Below are 21,497 nucleotides of genomic sequence, written 5' to 3' on the forward strand. Positions count from 1 at the left end.
ACAAGTCCCTTTCCCTTCAGCCCAATATGCGTTCATCCACCTCTGGCCTGCTCGCCTCCCTACCTCTGAGGTAGCACAGCTCCCGCTCAGCCCAGTCAAAACTGTTCGCTGCTCTGGCACCCCAATGGTGGAACAAGCTCCCTCACGACGCCAGGACAGCGGAGTCAATCACCACCTTCCGGAGACACCTGAAACCCCACCTCTTTAAGGAATACCTGGGATAGGATAAAGTAATCCTTCTACCCCCCCCCCCCCCCCCCGAAAGATTTAGATGCACTATTGTAAAGTGGTTGTTCCACTGGATATCTTAAGGTGAATGCACCAATTTGTAAGTCGCTCTGGATAAGAGCGTCTGCTAAATGACTTAAATGGAAATGGAAATGGAGAGAGAGAGATTGAGACAGAGAGTGGGAGAAAGAGATTTAGAGAAAATACAAAAAGACTGGTTTTATTTTCTTTACAACAATATTTATATCCATAAAGTAAAACAAAATGTGAGAAAAGGCGTATTTGATGTTGCTGTGACATACCTGTGTGGGAGGCAATGATGTCATCAAACATGGACAAAGTCGTCATTTACATCTAAAGACTATTTACAAATATGAGGTGAATCATGTGGCAATGTAGGCCTTATCTGTTCCTTCCTTCCTTCCTTCACACACACACATACACACACACACACACACACACACACACACACACACACACACACACACACACACACACACACACACACCGTACAACCAACACACACCGTACAACCAACACACACACACACACCGTACAACCAACTCACACCGTACAACCAACACACACACACACACACACACACACACACACACACACACACACACACACACACACCGTACAACCAACTCACACCGTACAACCAACACACACACACACACACACACACACACACACACACACACACACACACACACACCGTACAACCAAAAAGGTATTGTAAGATAATAAATTAAGGAATCATAAAGCAAACGACCTGTGTTTGGTGTGGCAGTACAATGTCCATAAGCACTGAACTGGGTACAGCATTCCCTGTAAATTTCTACCCTTAACCATTGTGAATCGACTAACAGTGCTGATTGTAGATCAGTGCAGACAATATTCACGGCCATAAACCAATACAAACATGACAGAACAGACAGATCTTGGCTGGCCATCATTTACATTAACAGCACTCTCTCCATTTTGAACGAGGGGAGAGGGGGATAAGGGAGGAGAGGGGGCGGAAGTACAAGGGGAGGTGGGATAGGAGGGGAGTGCCTGTGGCACACACAAAAATCACCCATTGTATTTTTGGCCACGAGTAATTCATAATACCAACAACAATCATAACCATGGCAAACAATCCTTTTATAAAACAAAGCTGAATTATTTTCAGTTCAGTGCTGCTGCATGCTCCTCGGTGTAAAATGGCACCCTGTTTCTGTTCCTTCCTCAATTTGTTCCTTGATCATTCTAATGATCCAATAGGAACGCTCCGTGAAAGCCCCTTCTCCACTCCAGTTAGCCAGCAAGTCTGTCAATCATTTGTCAACCCCGCTGCCGTGTTCAATATGGCCGCCATACGGCCTCGGGTACCATATTGGTAGGGGAGCTACTGTGACTTCCCTCCGCTTCCACCCCCACCCCTTCGCTCTGATTTGGCAGAGACGGGTGCAGGAGGGAGGAGCCTGTGGATGCGTTGGTGCAGGGAGGGAATATCCTCGGAGGAGACCGCTCCCCGCCTCCCCCCGCCATCATGGAGAATTGGTAGGACCCAGCGGCCGTGCTATAATACAGGTGGTAGGGAGAGGAACCGGCCTGGAACGGTCCACCTTGGCCCTGGGGGGCGTTTGTGGGGTAGGGCGGGGGGAGGTAGGTGTGGTAGCGCCCAGCAGGGGTGGTTGCCATGGTGAGTCCGATGGCGCCGTTGGATACAGGGGTAGGGGTGTATGTGAAGGCCCCAGTAGGGTAGTGCATGCGCGGGTCAGGGTAGCGGCTGTCAGGGAGCGAGGCCAGGGAGGAGAACGGGCGATCCAGGGACATACGGGGGTCGCTGAAGGCTGTGAGGTCAGGTCCTGTAGGGGGAGAGGTCAGGGGTTAGAGGTTAGAGTGGAAGCAGGAAGTGAATGAGAGAGACCGATGACTGTCAGAGAACACTACGGGTCAGTCAGCAGTGGGGGAATGAGTGTGTGTTACCTGAGAGGCGGCTGGACAGATCACTGAGGGAGGAGCGGCTGGGTGAGATGGGCGTGGTTGAGTGGACGGTGGGTGTGGTTATCTGGCCCAGGTAGGGGTAGGACTGCTCATAGGACCACGACGGAGATGTCTGCATCTGCCTAGAGTCTGAGAGATTAGAATACAACAGATACTTTATTCATTCATTTCATTACAATGGAAATATGTCTTCTGCCTATCCCACCACCCACAGACACACACGTTGAGAGAGGGTTACACACACACACACACACACACACACACACACACACACACACTCGCCGGAGGTTGTTTCACTCCAGCATCTGCTGAACAGGTAGAAACTGAAACATTACAGATGTATATACTGGATGTGATTGAAGAGACATGTGAGTGAAGTAGTTTTATGTGAGTTTGTAAAACTCTCAACACCTTTACTCACTACACCTTCACTCACTACACCTTTACTCATTACAGCTTTACCCACTACATCACTCACTACACCTTCACCCACTACATCACTCACTACACCTTCACCCACTACATCACTCACTATACCTTCACTCACTACACCTTTACTCATTACACCTTTACCCACTACATCACTCACTACACCTTCACTCATTACACCTTTACTCATTACACCTTTACTCATTACACCTTTACCCACTACATCACTCACTATACCTTCACTCACTACACCTTTACTCATTACACCTTTACCCACTACATCACTCACTACACCTTTACCCACTACATCACTCACTACACCTTCACCCACTACATCACTCACTACACCTTCACTCACTACACCTTCACTCATTACACCTTTACCCACTACATCACTCACTACACCTTCACCCACTACATCACTCACTACACCTTTACCCACTACATCACTCACTACACCTTTACCCACTACATCACTCACTACACCTTCACTCACTACACCTTTACTCATTACACCTTTACCCACTACATCACTCACTACACCTTCACCCACTACATCACTCACTACACCTTCACTCACTACACCTTTACTCATTACACTTTCACCCACTACATCACTCACTACACCTTCACTCACTACACCTTCACTCACTACACCTTCACTCACTACACCTTTACTCATTACACTTTCACCCACTACATCACTCACTACACCTTTACCCACTACATCACTCACTACACCTTCACTCACTACACCTTTACTCATTACACTTTCACCCACTACATCACTCACTACACCTTCACCCACTACATCACTCACTACACCTTCACTCACTACACCTTTACCCACTACATCACTCACTACACCTTCACTCACTACACCTTTACTCATTACACCTTTACCCACTACATCACTCACTACACCTTCACCCACTACATCACTCACTACACCTTCACTCACTACATCACTCACTACACCTTTACCCACTACATCACTCACCACACCTTTACTCACCACACCTTTACCCACTACATCACTCACTACACCTTCACCCACTACACCACTCACTACACCTTCATTCACTACACCATCACTCACTACACCACTCACTACACCTTCACTTACTACACCATCACTCACTACACCACTCAGTACACCATCACTCACTACACTACTCACTACACCACTCAGTACACCTGGGCTGAGCTGGGAGGCAGAGAATAGAGAAGGAGTAAATAGTAAAAGATCCAGGACATGATGATGGACAGAAGGATAAAGAGAGAGATGGAGTGAGTGGGAAGAGTGGAGGAGAGAGGAAGAGGGAATGAAGAAGGGAAAGATGGAGAGAGAGATGGAGTGAGTGGGAAGAGTGGAGGAGAGAGGAAGGGGGAATGAAGAAGAGAAAGATGGAGAGAGAGATGGTCAGATGGAGACAGAGAGGAGAGGAAGTGATTAGCCCAGTGAGGGGGCGTAGGAAGGGGGGTTGTGTGTGTGTGTGTGTGTGTGTGTGTGTGCTCTTAGGCAGCCGGTTCTTTTCCCTGTGGTCCAATAAATGCCAGTGATCGCCCGCAGACTCGCGGACAAGAGTGTGTACGTGTATGTGTATGTATGTGTGTTTGTCCCCCACATACTCTGCAGACAGAGAGGGGAAGCAAATTGCACACAGCAGCCAAGACGTCAATGGCCTTTTTAAGTGCAGCCAGCTCCCCCAAGAACAAAACACTGAGGCCTAGGCCCAGTGCCAAGACCCCCTCCTTTCTTGGCTCCCCTCCCCAGGCTTCGGAGCTCTGATCTGGGGCAGGAGTCACACATGGCTGGGTGGGTGGCTGGAGGCGGGCCTGTGTATCCGGGGCTGCTGCTGCTGCGGTTCATTCATTTTTACTGCATTCCCACACACATGTAGACATATGCACAGTCACTCGCCTACACACATACGGTAAGCTTTACACACACACACGCACGCACACACACACACACACACACAGACTGAAAAATGAATCATGATTTTACTCTCTCTCTTGCTCTCTATCACCGTCTCTTGTTCTATAGTTTTACAAAGATACCGAGAGCGTCCCATTTGGACTAATCTCTCGTGGACAGATGCTCATCTTTCACATGTCATTTCGGAATGGGAGGGGACATTTGGCTGATAGGCCCGAAGGCGACTGAGAGTTTCCGTCTTGGGGGTGGAGACTTCTCTAGTCTCGTTAGTTCATTTTCTATGTGTCCCCCCACAACTTAATTAGAGCATCTGATGCAATAGCGTGTCCAAGATTACATTTGGACAGATAGGACGAATGGAATCGGTCAGGTGGCCTCAGCTGGCACACACTGGATGGAGAGAACACACTCCTACACACACACACACACACACACACACATACCCACCCACCCACCCACTCACTGACACACACAAAGCCCATAGCCTCAGGACAGACCCCACACTGACTGCATGCCAACCCACTCTGGTTGGCACGCCACATACTGACAACCAGACTGGACACACACACACACACACACAGCTGCCTCTGACACACACATACACCCAGCCCATGGCCCCAGCTGCCTCAGATTTTCACAGATATGAAAAGAGAAGTAGGAGGGAAAGAGAGAGAGAAAGAGGGAGGGAAAGAGAGAGAGGGAGGGAGGGAAAGAGAGAGGTCTTGAATGACTTAATAACGGTTTCCTCTGGCAGTGCTCCTGTTGCTATTTTTGTGGCCTCAGGATCAGAGAGACACACCGGACAGGAAGAACTGGGGCCTGCCCCTCTCTTTCTGACTCCCCTCCTTCTATCTATCCATCCATCCTTATCCCTCTGTTTCTCTCTCGCATCTCATGTATCTTTTGGGATATTTCATCTCTCCGTCTTTCCATCTCTCTTTACCTCCCTCCTCTTTCTCCATCTCTCCATACACCCATCTCTGATTCCATCTCCATCTCTCCATCTCATGTCATTTGTTGACATCACTTTTGGAGACAAAGCTAATTCCTGTCAATGTCAATATTTTGCTGGTCTCTTACGTGTAATGTGAATGACTCCCTTATATAGTGTATTGCACAGGAGGCTGGTGGCACCTTAATTGGGGAGAACGGGCTCGTGGTAATGGCTGGAGTGGAATGGTATCAAATACATCAAACACTTGGTTTCCATGTGTTTGATGTCATTCCATTTTCTCCGTTCCAGCTATTATTATGAGCCGTCCTCCCCTCGGCAGCCCCCACTGGAGGATTGCGTGTTTAGATTTTAAATGAGGGGTTTTTCACACACTTCTACTTCCTGTCAGCTGACTCTCACTTCCTCCTCTCCTCCCTGGCCTGCTTCCTCACTACAACTGTCTACATATACTGGCCAACACACACACACACACAGACACACACACACAACACATCTGGAGAAGAGGAACAGAAACTGCGGGCGTGTGTGTCAGAGGCTCTAGTGCCACACGGTAACCGCAACAGGATTGGCTAAAACCACTAAAAAGGAAGTACTGGTCTTTCCAAACCCAGAGTTAAAGAAAACACAGCTTAGAGAAATATGCACAGAAAAATATGTGAAAAACAAATTGATTGGGCCTCTTCTCTCCTGCTCTCTTACACGTTGTTTGAGTGTTGTTTGCTACGTATTTGGAGGCATAATGCAGTGATTTCACTGTGTGATGACCGTTAGCATGTAGCCTGTGCACCGTGGGTGTATGTGGTACCATTAGAGAAGACTCACCTGGTATCTGTGTGTGGTGTGTGGGGTTGCTGAACTGGGCCGGGTTCAGGGCGGGCCGGGGATTGGGAGTGGGGGCGTGGTGGTGATGATGGTGAGGGGGCGTGACCCTCATGGTGCTCCGCCTTAGCTGCTCCAGCTCACTCAGACGCTCGGAGAAGGCCAATGCTCCCGTCTTCACATCCTCCAGCTTCTGTCTGTGGCCTACACACACGCAGGCAGAAACGCACACACTCTCCATCAATCAATCAATCTCTCTGCCTGTCTGTCTGCCTGTTTGTTAACATGTTTTTCTTTCTTCTTTTTCTTTAGTTTGAGGTCACAGTTCTAATTACAATATGAGATTTTTTCCTATTTGGTTTCATGTTGAGTGATATGAGGGGCCAGACTGAAAGGACATAATGATGAAGAGAGTCCTCATCAGACCACAACAAGACACAGCATGGGAGGGAGGGAGGGAGGGAGGGAGGGAGGGAGGGAGGGAGGGAGGGAGGGAGGGAGGGAGGGAGGGAAAAGAGGGGGGAGAGAGAGAGACAAAAGGGGGGAGAGAGAGGGAGAAAAAAGACGGGGGAGAGAGAGAGAGACAAAAGAGGGGGGAGAGAGAGAGACAAAAGGGGAGAGAGAGAGAGGGATACAAAAAACGGGGGAGAGAGAGAGGGAGAAAAAAGACGGGAGAGAGAGAGAGACAAAAGGAGGGGAGAGAGAGAGAGAGACAAAAGGGGGGGGAGAGAGAGACAAAAGGGGGGAGAGAGAGAGGGAGAAAAAAGACAGGGGAGAGAGAGAGAGAGACAAAAGAGGGGGGAGAGAGAGAGAGAGAGCGAGAAAAGGGGGGAGAGAGAGAGGGATACAAAAGATGGGGGAGAGAGAGACAAAAGAGGGGAGAGAGACATTGACAGAGGAAGAAAACAGAGACAGAAAGTATCCAGCCAGCTAGCCAGCTAGCCAGCCTCAGCTGTGAAAAACCATCACTCGTCTTCACAATCCCACACACACACACACACACACACACACACACACACACACACACACACACACACACACACACACACACACACACACACACACACGACTGGCGCACTGGGAGGAAGTGGTGCTGTAACTGGAGCCTGTGTCTTAGCCCTTTGAAGCGCGGGCCAGAACCCCACACACACACACACACACATTGAGCAAGCCAGCCAGCCAGACCCTGGATCGTTGCACGGCGCCCAACACCAGATTCCCGACCAGAATAACGGACCATCAGGGAATAGTCCCGTTAACAACCATGAGACAGAGGTGTGATGAGTCTTCCAATCAGCACCCTCCCAGAACTACAACCCAGAATTAATGCAACTACAAATCCCATACCACTCTAACGGTGATTACGATCATGTTGGATCATAATGATGAGGATAACTATGCTTAGGATGCATTGTCTTCCATTGTCTTGGTGCAATCCTACGCTGACGCTCATCCTTCAACCGACGGAGTCATGTGACGTTGATGGTGATAAGTGCGATGATGATGATGATGAAGAGGATGAAGGTGGTACTCACGGCGTGGTTCTCTGGGCCCGTCTACGGTGATCTTGATGGCTCTCTGGTAGGTGGCCACCTGGGGAGGGTTGGTGAACACCGTGATGGTCAGAGTGAAACTCTTCCCTGGAGGACAGGAAGAGAGAGTGGAGAGGACAGGAAGAGAGGGTGGAGAGGAGGGGAAGAGAGAGTGAAAATATGTTTTAATGTGATCATCTACACAGAAAACCTCTTGTGTCTCACAACAACCGCTGTCATGGGCCTCTATTTCCCCTGCCTACCCCTCCCTCTTCCCCCATGTTGGTCTGCACCTTCCTGGAGCATGCACTCCCTCTCTCTCTCTCTCTCTCTCTCTGCATCTACCTCCCTCCCTCTATCCCAATATATCCCAGGTCTGGATAAGACATTAAGATCAGCCTGACACAGAAATAACCCAGAGAGACATCAGAGAGACAGACAGACCCTACGGCTCCACACCTATTTACTGCTCATAAACACACAGACAAACAGAGTGTGTGTGTGTACATGTGTGGGTTTATTATACGTTTCAATGTGTGTGTGTGTGTGCGTGTGCGTGTGCGTGTGTGTGTTTTTGTGTTCGTGTTTGTTGTGTGTGTGTGTGGGAGCAGACTTGGCTGGTGTAGCTGCCGTGTGACTAATCCAGTCAGAGGGTCTGGTGATGAGAGGACAAGGCTGACAGTCAACACTGTGACTGTGTTTCTGTATAGATCTATGAATCTGTGTGTGTGTGTTTGTCTGCATGTGTGTGTATATCTGTGTATCTCCGTGTGCGTGTAAGTATAGAGATTCCTAGGTGAGTGGAGGAGACAATCACATCTGTGTGTGTTTTTCTCCCTCAGGCTCTGTACCTCAATGCATGGTGATGAGTGACAGGCATATGCTGAGAGGATGTGCACACACACACACACACACACACACTTGTCACCCACCATGGAGGTATGGGCGCCCAGGGAAGGCGGTCAGAGGCTGTGCCAAGGCTGGAATAGAGTTACCACACAGAGACCAGCCACGCCAGCTAAAGCCCTGGCTACTGTTACACACACACACACACACACACACACACACACTCATACACTCATACACACACACACTCATACACACACACACATGCGCGCACACACACACACACACACACACACACACTCATACACACACACACACATACACACACACACACACACACACACACACACACACACACACACACACACACACACACACACACACACACACACACAGGTACTCAGCTGTACTGTGGAAGTACTCAGCATTACTGTCCAGACCACACACAAGCAGGCAGCCAGGACTATTCTCAGAGTCTAGAGAAGCTATGAGACCACATCCCTATCCCACGTTTTCTATTCAAGTGTGTTTGACTGTCCAAAGAGAGGCAAATCTACTAATACAGTAATATTCACCATAATGGGAAAACTGTCCATTATTCATTGTGTAGTACTTACTATCTTTCTAAAGTTATTGTAGGATAATTGAATTGCAAAATATGATGATATTTCACAATCACATTTCCACTTAAAAGATTGCTCATTGTCTTACATCAGACATAGACACACAAACAAATCCTCTTCTCTTTTCTCCATATGTATGCAGATATCCCACACACACACACACACACGCACACACGCACACACACACACACACACACACACACACACACACACACACAGAAGTATTAGTGGCTATGAGGGAGACGTTCTGTCTGAGAGGCAGACGGGAAGAAGACAATACAGCTAGGAAATGTCCCCTGACAACGCTGTGTGTGTGTGTACACTATACTGTGCATGTGTTAGGATGTGAACAAGTGTGTGTGCACATCCAAACAATTTTGTTTGCAAGAGAGAGAAAACGAGAGAAAGAGACCGAAAGAAAGCGATAAATATGTCTGAGATTGTTTGTGCCGTTTGGCCGCCCAGTAACTCACTGCTCCTATATCCAGAAAGAGAGGAGAGTGGGAGGAGACAGAAAGACAGAGGAAGGACAGCTGTGGTCTTTGTTGATGGTGTGCTATCTGCAAGAAAGAATCTGAGAGGATCGGTAAGTGATAGAGGAGGGGAGAGGTAGAGCGATCGAGAGATAGGATGAGAGAACAGCTGTGGTCTTTGTTGCTGGTGTGTCATCAGTCTGTCTGTCTGATTGGACACCGTCAGTGCACATCTAAAAGCTGTGTGTGTGTGTGTGTGTGTGTGTGTGTGTGTGTGTGTGTCTGTGTGTCTGTGTGTGTGTGTGTCTGTGTGTGTGTCTAAGTGCCAAGGCTTTTACCCAGTTTACATTTCTCTAAGGCTTACTGTACAAAGATGACTGTTTACTCCGGAACTCTCCATCTGTAATCGGCCCTATCAATGGGATGATTTCTTTCTCTGTGTGTGTGTGTGTGTGTGTGTGTGTGTGTGTGTGTGTGTGTGTGTGTGTGTGTGTATGTCCGTGTGTGTCCGTGTGTGTGTGTGTGGGGGTGTTCAGGTCTAGGCTTGTTGAGTACAGCAGTGTGTTTACCACAGTGGGTCCTATCAGCATTAGCCAATCACTTGTCTTATCTTCCTTGTGAATAAACCTCTGTCATGGTGTGTGTTTCCCAGAAGAAAAGAGGAGAAGGAGGAGTGTGTGTGTGTGTGTGTGTGTGTGTGTGTGTGAGAGAGATCCCTTACATAACTCTAAACCACACCACTGTAACCACACTAACACTGGGCCACAGCCTACTGAGCTGCAGCCAGACCAACTCTCTGACCACAACCCAACCAAACACTCACCTAGTTTCATCAACGTTCACCACAAGTTCAGACAGGCTCACACATACAGTCATTCTGTAATTAACCCTGAGCTGCATTCTAGGTCCTGTGGGTGTGTGTGTGTTTTAAGTCAGACTAGATGGCTGTTTGCCTAGCAGGACAATGGGACAATTGAGAGGTGTGTGTGTGTGTGTGTGTGTGTGTGTGTGTGTGTGTGTGTGTGTGTGTGTGTGTGTGTGTGTGTGTGTGTGTGTGTGTGTATGTGTGTGTGTGTACAGTAACAGCTAGCTTGTGTACAGAGAGGCCTGTGTTTTAAATAGATAAGGCATGACATTTGCCTGCACCTGATTTGGAGTAACCGTTAGGGACAGAGAGAGAGAGAGAGCTATATCAGTGTATCTATATATATGTGTGTGTGTGTGTGTGTGTGTGTGTGTGTGTGTGTGTGTGTGTGTGTGTGTGTGTGTGTGTGTGTGTGTGTGTGTGTGTGTGTACCTCGTCCGCTGCGGCCTACGAAGCGCAGGTCGTTGAAGCGAGCCACCTGGTTCTTGAGGGCGGCCGTGGCGTTGCGGAGCTCTGCTGAGTAGTTCTCATCGTTCCCCGCCATCACCGTGACCAAGGTACCGTCAGGGATATCACCAAGGGCAACCACCTACGGCAATAGGAGGAGAGAGAGAGACACAGTCAGATAGATGGAAACTTTATTGCTTGTCTTGCACATTACAAAAAAAAGACAATACATAAATGTAATTACACACATAATTTACATTGAACACTTTACACAAAACATCAATTATCAGGTAGATACAGGGGCGCAACCTTTACTGGGGATGGGGGGGACATGCATTTTTGCCCCCCCCCCCGTTTTATCATTGGAATGTGATACAAAACGGGGCAACAGTGTGTTTTAGGACGCCTCCGAGCGGTCGGGTAGGCTGCTTGGAGAGTTTATTTGACTTGATAATAAAAATAATAATAATAATAATAACCATTATGTCCCCACCCACTTCTAAAACCAAGTTGCACCCCTGGGTAGATAAATATATTTGGTAAAAGAGGAGCATCTTTAGTTATATTGCAACACTCTATTCCGAGTGTATTCAACTATGTTTATACTATTAAAAATAATATTGAAAAATTATAAATTCTAGTACTTCATAATTAATTAATTATTCATTCTGAATCAATTTAGTCTATTTCTCAGTAATTTGTTCCAACCCTGGGTCTACTAAATGGGAGGGCAGTCTGGGTGTTTTTGTGGTACAGAAAGCCACCCAGACTACAGACTGAATAGCTCCACACCCAAGTCAAATAGACCCAGGGTGAGTCATTTTCATATTAACTGTAATCATGGCCACAAATCAGCGTGCAAATGTACAGAGGAGATAACGGGCATGGGTACTACGGCTCTGTTCTGTTTTTCAACTGAGAAACTACATCTTTAGTCCACACACACACAACCCCCCTTCACCCACACACACGGCAGAGATGGAAAATACGGGTGTTTGGCAGTCCCAGTATAGTTTACATTCTCCAGGACTGTTGGGGAGCTACGGAAGTCAGACATGAGAGAGAGGTTCGGTGGAGCGTGAAAACGGCCCTGCAGAACAAACAATAATGAGGAAACGATTATAGAGCTCTTCAAGCAGACGGTCAACAACATCCAGACACAAACACACACTTACTGGCAACAACATCCGCCTATGACTTTGTTTATAATGTACATAATGTATACAACTCCCTCAATCTGATTTTACAGTATTTTTCTATGGCTTTTTTCACAAACGCTTCTGTCCTAAAGTGCTTAAAAGTACTTTACTTGGATGATATAATTCCCATTATGGATGCCCAGAACAACATCAGCCTAATGAAACAACTGGAAGACATTGACGTGCATCATTCCAATTCTGAGAACTGCATTACAAAGTGAAAAACTGTAAAGGAAGTAGGCTATGGTTATAATAATATTTTGATCCAATTAAAAGTTTATTCTGTGACCAGGGGCGTCATGCACTCCACGAATCTGACGGGGCACAAAATATGTGAGGGGGGGGGGGTCCGTCTGTAAATTGGAGAATTTTGCATTTTTCAAACACCTGAAACACATTTTTCCTGCAATCTAGAACCATAATCATTATGCTTAATTCTATGTCAGAAATGTTATTTTTCTGCATACATCTTGAGCTGTCTCTATCCTCCTGAAACTAAATATGCTTCTCTGAATCTCTGCTCAAATCTGGGTAAAATATTGAAAGGAATGTGAGTCTAATTCAGTACATTTAGTAAATTCTTGCTTTTCTAAGTCTATCAACCTTGTTAGCTGGCATGCCAACTATGATAGATAGACAAGCTAGCTACTCTAACTTGATTGATAGCCTGAAATGGCTTATTGGTAGCTAGTTATGAGGTTGGGAGATTGGGTACTGCTCATGGCCAGTTATCAAGCACCATCTCACACACACAGCAAGTGGTACCGGAGCGCCAAGTCTGGGATCAAAAGGCTCATTAACAGCTTCTACCCTCAAGACTGCTGAACAGTTCATCAAATAGCCTCCCAGACTATTTGCATTGACCACCTTATTTTATTCAACAACAAAAATGTGGCACAAGCTCGATGTACACTCATTGGACAATAACCACACACTCATACATACTACACTGACACTTCAACACATACACACACAAAACACACACACATAACCCACACACACACATTCCTTCACACTCTTCACACTCTTCACACACACACTGCTGCTACTCTCTGTTTATTATCAATTCATAGTCACTTTACCCCTTCACCTATATGTACATAATACCTGAATTAGCTGGACTAACCTGTACCCCTGCACAATGACTCGGTACCGTTATTGTTATTTTATTTGTGTTACTATTTTTCCATTCGTTTATTTAGCAAATGTTTCTTACTTACTTTTTTAAAACTCTGCATTGTTGGTTAGGGGCTTGTAAGTAAGCATTTCAAGGTAAGGTTACCTGTTGTATTCAGTGCATATGACAATATATATGTTTTTGATTTGACACACACATACATAGACATTTATGAGAAACGTTGCCATCAGACTAAATTTGCACAGGAAAACGTTCCTCTATAGCCTCCAGAAATGATTCAAAATAAAACAACAAATATAGCACTACACACACACACACACACACACACACACACACACACATCCTCTCCCACACACTCCCTCACTCACTCACCTTGAATGCGATGGGCAGCGTCTTGTTGCACCTCCAGTGTGTGGGTAGGACAGAACAGATGAAGTTGGGGCTGTCTGTCCTCACCAGTTCTCCAGGGTGATCTGACAGCACCTCCACCATGCCTCGGTCTGCAATACGCAGCTTTCCCACCAGGGCGGCGCTACTGCTCTCCTGGGCACCCAGGGGCAGACCCTCACTCATCTTACCTGACATCAGGGTGGTGGAAGGGGGGGTGAAGCGCCGACCAGGTGCTGGGTCTGGAGAAAGGTGGAGATGTAGATAAATAAGGGAGTGAGGACACAGACAGACACAACGCAGGCGTACACACGCGCGCACACTATAGAGTCAACAGTATGTCAATAAGGCATATAACTTCTTAGTAAGTAAATAAACATTAATTTAGGCTATTCACATTTTGAACTGTGCACATCATCAGTATTTTCTATTCTGCTTATCAATGTGCATGTAGTTTCAAGTTGGCCTTCAGAGCACAGAATTATACAAGTTCTCAGAATAGAGCGCAGTGAAATTACAACAGCGGAACCCAACCCTGGAGAGCCGGAGACACGTGAAACCAAACCGTTAAAAACCAGCCAGCGATGCTGTGTCTGACAGGGCCCGGCGCGCGCTGTCTGTCGGTCTGTCTGTCTGCCACTCAGCCAAGCCAACCACAATCGATGCCACATGTTGGCGGTTTGGAACGACCGGGGGCTTAAAAACCGCTGCTGCCTCTCGCTCTTTCAACAGAACTGGACTGAACTCCTACTCTGTGTTGCTCTCATCTAACCATCCAATACTAACAGCAAACCACGCGCTGTGGATGGAATGATTTATTTATAAACCGTTGATGAGAGGGGAAGTAGTGTGCTTTGCATGTGTTTTAATGTGGTTTCCTTTAGTTACCACAGTCACAGAGTTAAAATTGGCTATAGGCCTATCGTAAAACTTCATGAAAACTCAAATTATCTTTTTGGTCTTAATTTAGGGTTAGGAATAAGTTAGCAGTGTGGTTAAATTTAGCTTCAAAATCAGATTTTAAGAAGATAAATTATATAAATAGGCGGGGTTTATGACTTTGTGGCTGTGGTGTCTAGTGACAAATGATTAATGTAGCCTAACCTCAAGTGTGTGCGTGTGTGTGCGTGTGTTGACATTTGTGCGTACATTTATACCCGCGCGCATTCACACAGCCAAGAAACACACCGAAACCAGAATTTGAAGAGGAAATCAACGTAATAATTGGCAGGACGCCAGCGGGTTTTTTCTCTCACAGCGAGTTGGCTACAGGCTACATTTGGAACCTAGCATGCACAAAGCACTGAACCACAGTTCAGAGGGAAGTTGAAATCTTGGTTGATAATAATACACAAGTTCTGCCACAGTATGGTGTTGATAAGTTAGACAGGACAGGATGGGTATAGATACCAACACATATTCAACCGTGCGTAAAATGTACAAATAAGTTAATGTACCGTATTTGGCGTCCCAAAGGAAGACCATTTGTACACCGCAGTAGGATCCAGTTAAACTGACTCTCTGTGGAATATATAGCTCTATGTTTCTTCTGATATTTGCCTCTAAAATTAAACCCGTTGTCGTTAGATAAACTCTCCCAAGGCACGTGGATCAACAGTGGAAATCAGGCGACGGTCTGAAGGTACCTGCGTGGGCACGAATAAAACTGGGTCTTTGCGTTGTAGTGGAGTAAAAGACCTTCGCTTAACAAATTACGCACATCCCGCTAAATCTCGGTGTGTGAAGTCCTCATTCCATGATCCGTGTTATGGACACAGAAACTGAAGAGGCATCCACCGACCAGATACTAAATAAAACCCGACCGTCATCCAAGGAGGTCTCAGGGCGCATTGAAATGAGCAAGCGAACAGCGAATAAGAAAGTCCAGTTGGGTTATTTTTTCTTCTTTTCCTCTTCTGTTGTTCTTCAATAACTTGTGAGTTAGTTACGCGCCACAAAAGGTCAACTTTGATGGATGTTCTATGGCTCCCCAATTCGCAATAGGAATATTCTCGTCTCGATGCGTGCCAACATTGGAGAAGGAAAAAACTTTTATACTTCAATTTCGCTTTTATAAATATTGTCTGGAATGTGAACGAGGAATAGGCTAGGATGTGTCACTGCAAACAGCCTTATATTTCGACAAACCCTTGTTGAATGCTCCGGTTGTGTATAGAGTTGAGTTGCTGCGTATGAATGAACGTCCCGACAGTGGGAGGCAGGGTTTTACTGGCAGTCCGTCCGCAGTGCTGGAATGCGTCCCTCCAGGGTTGGATTTGCATAGAGACAGATCTCAGCCAATGGAATCGAGCAAACTACGGAGAGTCCGGGAGGGTTTAACCAATTAGAGCTGCGTCCGTCCAGGGATGGAGAACTGTGGGTTCTTAGGAAGGCTCGGGCCAGTCAATGGAATTCCACTTTGGGGCTGCGGTGCTCGATGAGAGACGGACACAGCCGTCGCGCTCTAGTATTGTGGTTTTAACATAAAAGTCAACAGCGTGCAATTGGATGTTGGATACCAATACAAAAACAAAAAACACAAGAAAATATATTGAAAGATGGATTAGAATGATTGTTCAGAAAAAAACTGCCCAAATCACAATTAGGCCTATGCGTTTGGACACCAAACACACATATTTAGTTGGGAATACACTTTAGCCTACCTAATGCCTGATATTTCCCGGATGATTTCTCGTGTCGGTGTCAAAACATAGTCTGCATACATCATAACAAAATAAGATGAGTAAATATCCATGCAATAAGTTAGCCAATAAGACATAGCCGATGTGCCTATATAGACGTGCAATAACAGGAAAAGTAATGAAAGAAGCCCAAATGACTCATCTGTAGATGAGGTGGACATTTATACAAAGACAGCCATTCTGCTGAATTCCAGGGCGCGTGTACTGTTCCAGTGGACGTATTGGTCATGCGCTGATTTATTCGGGGAATATGATATCAGCAATAGCCACCACGTCACCGCTCTAACCATATAACCCAGGCTGCATCACATCTGCGAATAGATTATATGGAGGCCACCGCGACGCATTTTGGGGACGATATCCCATTTCTAATAGGCCTATTCCCCCTCTATAGCACTATGGCTAGTGTCCAACGTGATGTGGGTTCCACAATCCATGCCCAACACAGACATACTGAATAAAGTAACCGTTGAACAGGGGATGTATTTCATGATAGTGTGACAGAGCGTAAATGCGCGTGCTTAAAAAGCAGCTTTCACGGTGTCAGAATGTAGGCTCTCACCCTCAACAACAAGACTTCAAATAAACAGTTATCTACAAGTAAGCATGAAAGTTACCTGTTGTTTTCCACCGCTGTTTCCCACCGCACGTTGCCACATAAAGAGGGTGGTGTAAAGTAGCGTAGTTAAGTAAACATACTTTAAAGTACTACTTAAGTAGCCTCGTTTTGGGGGGTATGTTTACTTTACTGTTTATATTTTTGACAACTTTTACTTTTACTCCACTACATTCCTAAAGAAAATATGTACGTTTTACTCCCATACGTATTCCCTGACCCCCAAAAGTAAATCCACGCACCTATCAATATAACTCATTGTCATGCCTACTGCCTCTGATCAGGCTGACTCACTAAACACATACTGCGTTTGTACCCTTGTCTGTCCTTAAATATAAAAACAACCTACTGTCTCTGATCTGGCTGACTCACTAAACACATACTGCGTGTGTACCCTTGTCTGTCCGTAAATATAAAAACAACCTACTGCCTCTGATCTGGCTGACTCACTAAACACATACTGCGTGTGTACCCTTGTCTGTCCGTAAATATAAAAACAACCTACTGCCTCTGATCTGGCTGACTCACTAAACACATACTGCGTGTGTACCCTTGTCTGTCCGTAAATATAAAAACAAGACTGTTGTGCCATCTGATTTGCTTATTATAAGGAATTTGACGTATAGCTTTTACTTTTACTCAAATAGGCCTATGACAATTGAGTACTTAAATACGTTTAAAACCAAATACTTTTAGACTTTTACTGGGTGACGTTCACTTTTACTTGAGTCATTTTCTTTAAGGTATCTTGACTTTTACTGAAGTATTTTACTGAAGTATGACCATAGAACACTTTTTCCACGACAGCATAAAGCACCTCCCAGGTCTTGTCGTGTCAGTGCGCAGTGTGGGCGTCGTGGCTGCACCAAATATCAACAATAGGTGGCGGCATACGATCTAAATGACCTCCTGGCAAATGGAAAGCTGTTACATGCTCGCAGGCCTCACTGTAGAGAATCATTTTATATTGCGTGACGATGTAAATAAAAACAGACGATCTTATGTTTATATGTGAATATTTTTGCATATATTTTTGCAAATAATTTTCCATTATGGAAATGATTTAACACCACATTGTAGGCTACTTTCAAATTAGGATCAAAGCAGAATTTTTTAAATTCTGAAATCCAAAATGATGATTTTGTTCTCTCATTATCTCCTATGTTTAGCTCATTGCCATTGACCAGTTCGATATTCATCGCCACAGGCTATGTGTCTTTGCCATAGTGACTATGAAGTCTAGTCCACCGGTACACGCAGAGCACAGCAGAAAGTATTCGTCTGATGAGTTTTTCAGTTTGATTTGACAAAGAGAGGTCAGTCTGACAGCCTTGTCGGGGAGTTTTAGAGAACTGTCAGTTTATCTCCCCTCTCTCCGTGTTTTAAGAACGTACAGCCACAGGCGTGATGATAAAAAATGTAACGGTTTACGCATCCGCCTGGCCGGACCGACTACAGTGTCCGTGATAGAAAGTGACTGGCCTTTTTGCTCTATATACAGTAAACACGGTGCAAAGACTCCTAACTTGATTTTCCTGTCCTAACATTTTGTTGATGTTGGATTGATTAATTTAGGCCGTAACGAAATAATGGATAATGGTGTGTATTTTTTGCAATGGACACATTCTCAAGGCAAAAAAAGTGTTTTTATTAGAAAAACGGATAAAACATATTTATGTGGATTCCCTCTGATTAATCAACGTTCCATTATTTAGGAAGCGCTGCCATAGGCCTACAGTGTAACTTTAATTCAGTTCGGCCTATTTCGAGCAGAATGTTGAGTGATATTCATGTTTAAAAGTATAGTTGGTCATCAACCTCACTGACAGCTTACTGGAAATGTGATTCAAGTGCCGGATAAAAGAAGCAGAAGCTAAATCGCCAAAAAAAAAAGGCCAGCCACTTGTGCCATGGCTGAATAATCATAATAATATATATTTACAATAAAACCACATAATGCTCTAAAGTCAATCGTGTCCCCTTGAATAAAGCATTATAATTCAGTCAATGAAATAAGTCCGTTATAACCACATCCAATGACTCACGTAGGCTAGTTAAATCTCTGTGCAGGTGTGTGTCGTGACGGCAAGGCCCGGGCCAGCCGCCGTTTGAGCATTTGACTGGAAACGCATTTTGTCGCAATTGTTTGTGTTGAAATATATCCGTGCTGAGAGACGGACAAACTCATCTTTACATTTTTTTAATTCAGAAAAAAAATCTTATTTACTGCCTTGTTCAGGGGCAGAACGACAGATGTTTACCTTGTCAGCTCGGGGATTCGATCGTTGCTGATCTAACGCACTAACCGCTAGGCTACCTGCCGCCCCAGATAATGTTATCTTTTACAATGCAGCACACCACAGCACGTCACACAGAACCTACCAGAACATACCAGATTGTCCCTTAATTTTAAGCAACAACCAAACAATAGGCCGCAAATTAGGACTACATTTATGTTTGATATTTAGGACACAAAATATTTCAAACTAATGAAGTGGTTCGCAACACATCAGTTTAACAGAGTATAAGAGATACATTTGATTGCAAACGGCTCCTACTAAATCTATAATTGGAGATTTCATTTATGATAGCCTATTCTAATATCGTCTTATATACAGTTAGGATTTGATTACTAAAACACAAAGCTCAGTTAAAATCCCCCTTGGAGATGTGCTAATAATCAGATCATTGTTAAAAACAATAAAACAAAGCAAATAGCCTATTTACTCCTATATGACACATCAAATTAAATAGATTCGATTCTAATTAAAACAAATACAATTAAATGTTTTCACATGCTTAATACATGTGATGCAGTCTGATTTTTGAAAGTCGTAGCCGTGAAAATCGTGGTTGCCTATATTATTGAAATAAAAAAAACTATAGCCTACAATCACGGCCTAAAATATTCAATCATTAAAAAAAATGATCTATTTCAATATAATTTAAGGAAATATTTCCTCACAAATGAACCGACTTTACTGTTGCCTAAAGGAAGAACTGCTACTTTGAGGGGACATGCAGGGAGAGTTCTACAAGAGAGAGAGAGCGAGAGGCTTGGATTTCCTCTCGTCCCGTTCACCTCTGAGTAGCAGTAATCGGATAGGCGCAAACTGCTTGATCAATAATGTATGTAGTCGGCTATCAAATCTATCGATATGCGTCGCGAGGCTACACGCTGCAGCATGTTTGCGCGAATAACTGGAGGCCGCTTCCATTGCATTGGGAAAGAATCAATTCTGGAGAGATGATTGGTTTAAATGACAAGTCAACAGCATAAACCACGAATCTAGCCTACCCATGAACCTATAGGCCTACAGATTAATATAGTCTAAACATTTTTCGAGGTAAAATAAGAAATATCTTGAGCACATCATTCAGTCTTTAGTTTTTTGAGCATCAGTTAGCATCAAGTAAGGTGAACCACCCAAACCAAAATACAGCAGCAGCACACAGAAATAAAAACTGGTGTATGTTGTATCAATCAAATGTTTCACTCTTGGTTTCTTAACCCCATTCAGGACAACATTGGAAAACAGACTGGAGAAAGAATGGGAGGTGAGAGAAAAGTAAACAAAAGAAGATTAAAAAGGCTGAGAGGAAGCGGGTGATGATGATGATGGTGGTGGGGACGATGATGAAGATCATGAAGAAATAGCAGTAGATAAAGATGAGATGAGAAAGAGTCAGGGCAAACGTCTTTCGATTTGACAAACAAAGACAAAGACAAGAGTGGTTGAGAGGCAGACAGTGATGATGTTGATGATAACGATGAAGAGGAAGGGGCAGACAAAGACACAGGTGTAGTAATAAAAGCAGGATAGATTACCAAAGAGCCCATTGCCAGTTCGGCCTTTCCTCATCAGGTACATGGCCCAGGACAGGGGACTGGAGTTGGAGAAGGGCCCAGGATTCATGCTTCGTCTCTGGGTACTGGCGGAGCGAACGGTGGGGTGGGTTTTTAAGACCCAGCACAGGAATATGGAAAGCCAGATCCCCCTCACTCTCACCCTCATCCTTTTATACCCACCCGCCACCCTACCCACCTCCCCCTTCGCCCAAGATATTAGTGAAAAACTGAAAAAGAGAGAAAGAAGGAGAGAAAGGAGGGGAAAAGGGATGGCATCCACTCATGCTTAATATATTCCCTCACTAAGCGTAGCCCCGGGGGACTCGGCATCACTCTGCCCTCAGGCAACTCAGACCTGCTAATTTCATTTAGCGACTCAAATGATTTTTCTCTCTCTCCTTTCCTCTCTCTATCGCTCCCCCCTCCATGTCTTTCTCTCATCTCTCTCCCT

General features: G+C 45.3%; 1 protein-coding gene across 1 annotated transcript; it reads right to left on the minus strand.

The window, feature by feature from the left end:
* Window positions 1-421: 421 nt before the first annotated feature.
* Window positions 422-21,137, minus strand: LOC115179193 (runt-related transcription factor 1). The gene is made up of 8 exons (XM_029740560.1): window positions 21,026-21,137; window positions 13,864-14,120; window positions 11,140-11,296; window positions 7,904-8,008; window positions 6,372-6,572; window positions 2,206-2,352; window positions 923-2,084; window positions 422-644 (listed from the first exon to the last, which is right to left on the minus strand). The coding sequence occupies exons 1-7, from the start codon at window positions 21,111-21,113 to the stop codon at window positions 1,576-1,578; spliced, it is 1,464 nt and encodes a 487-aa protein (XP_029596420.1). The 5' UTR covers window positions 21,114-21,137; the 3' UTR covers window positions 422-644; window positions 923-1,575.
* Window positions 21,138-21,497: the final 360 nt, after the last annotated feature.

Source organism: Salmo trutta, chromosome 39, assembly GCF_901001165.1.
Source record: "Salmo trutta chromosome 39, fSalTru1.1, whole genome shotgun sequence".
Taxonomy (NCBI): domain Eukaryota; kingdom Metazoa; phylum Chordata; class Actinopteri; order Salmoniformes; family Salmonidae; genus Salmo; species Salmo trutta.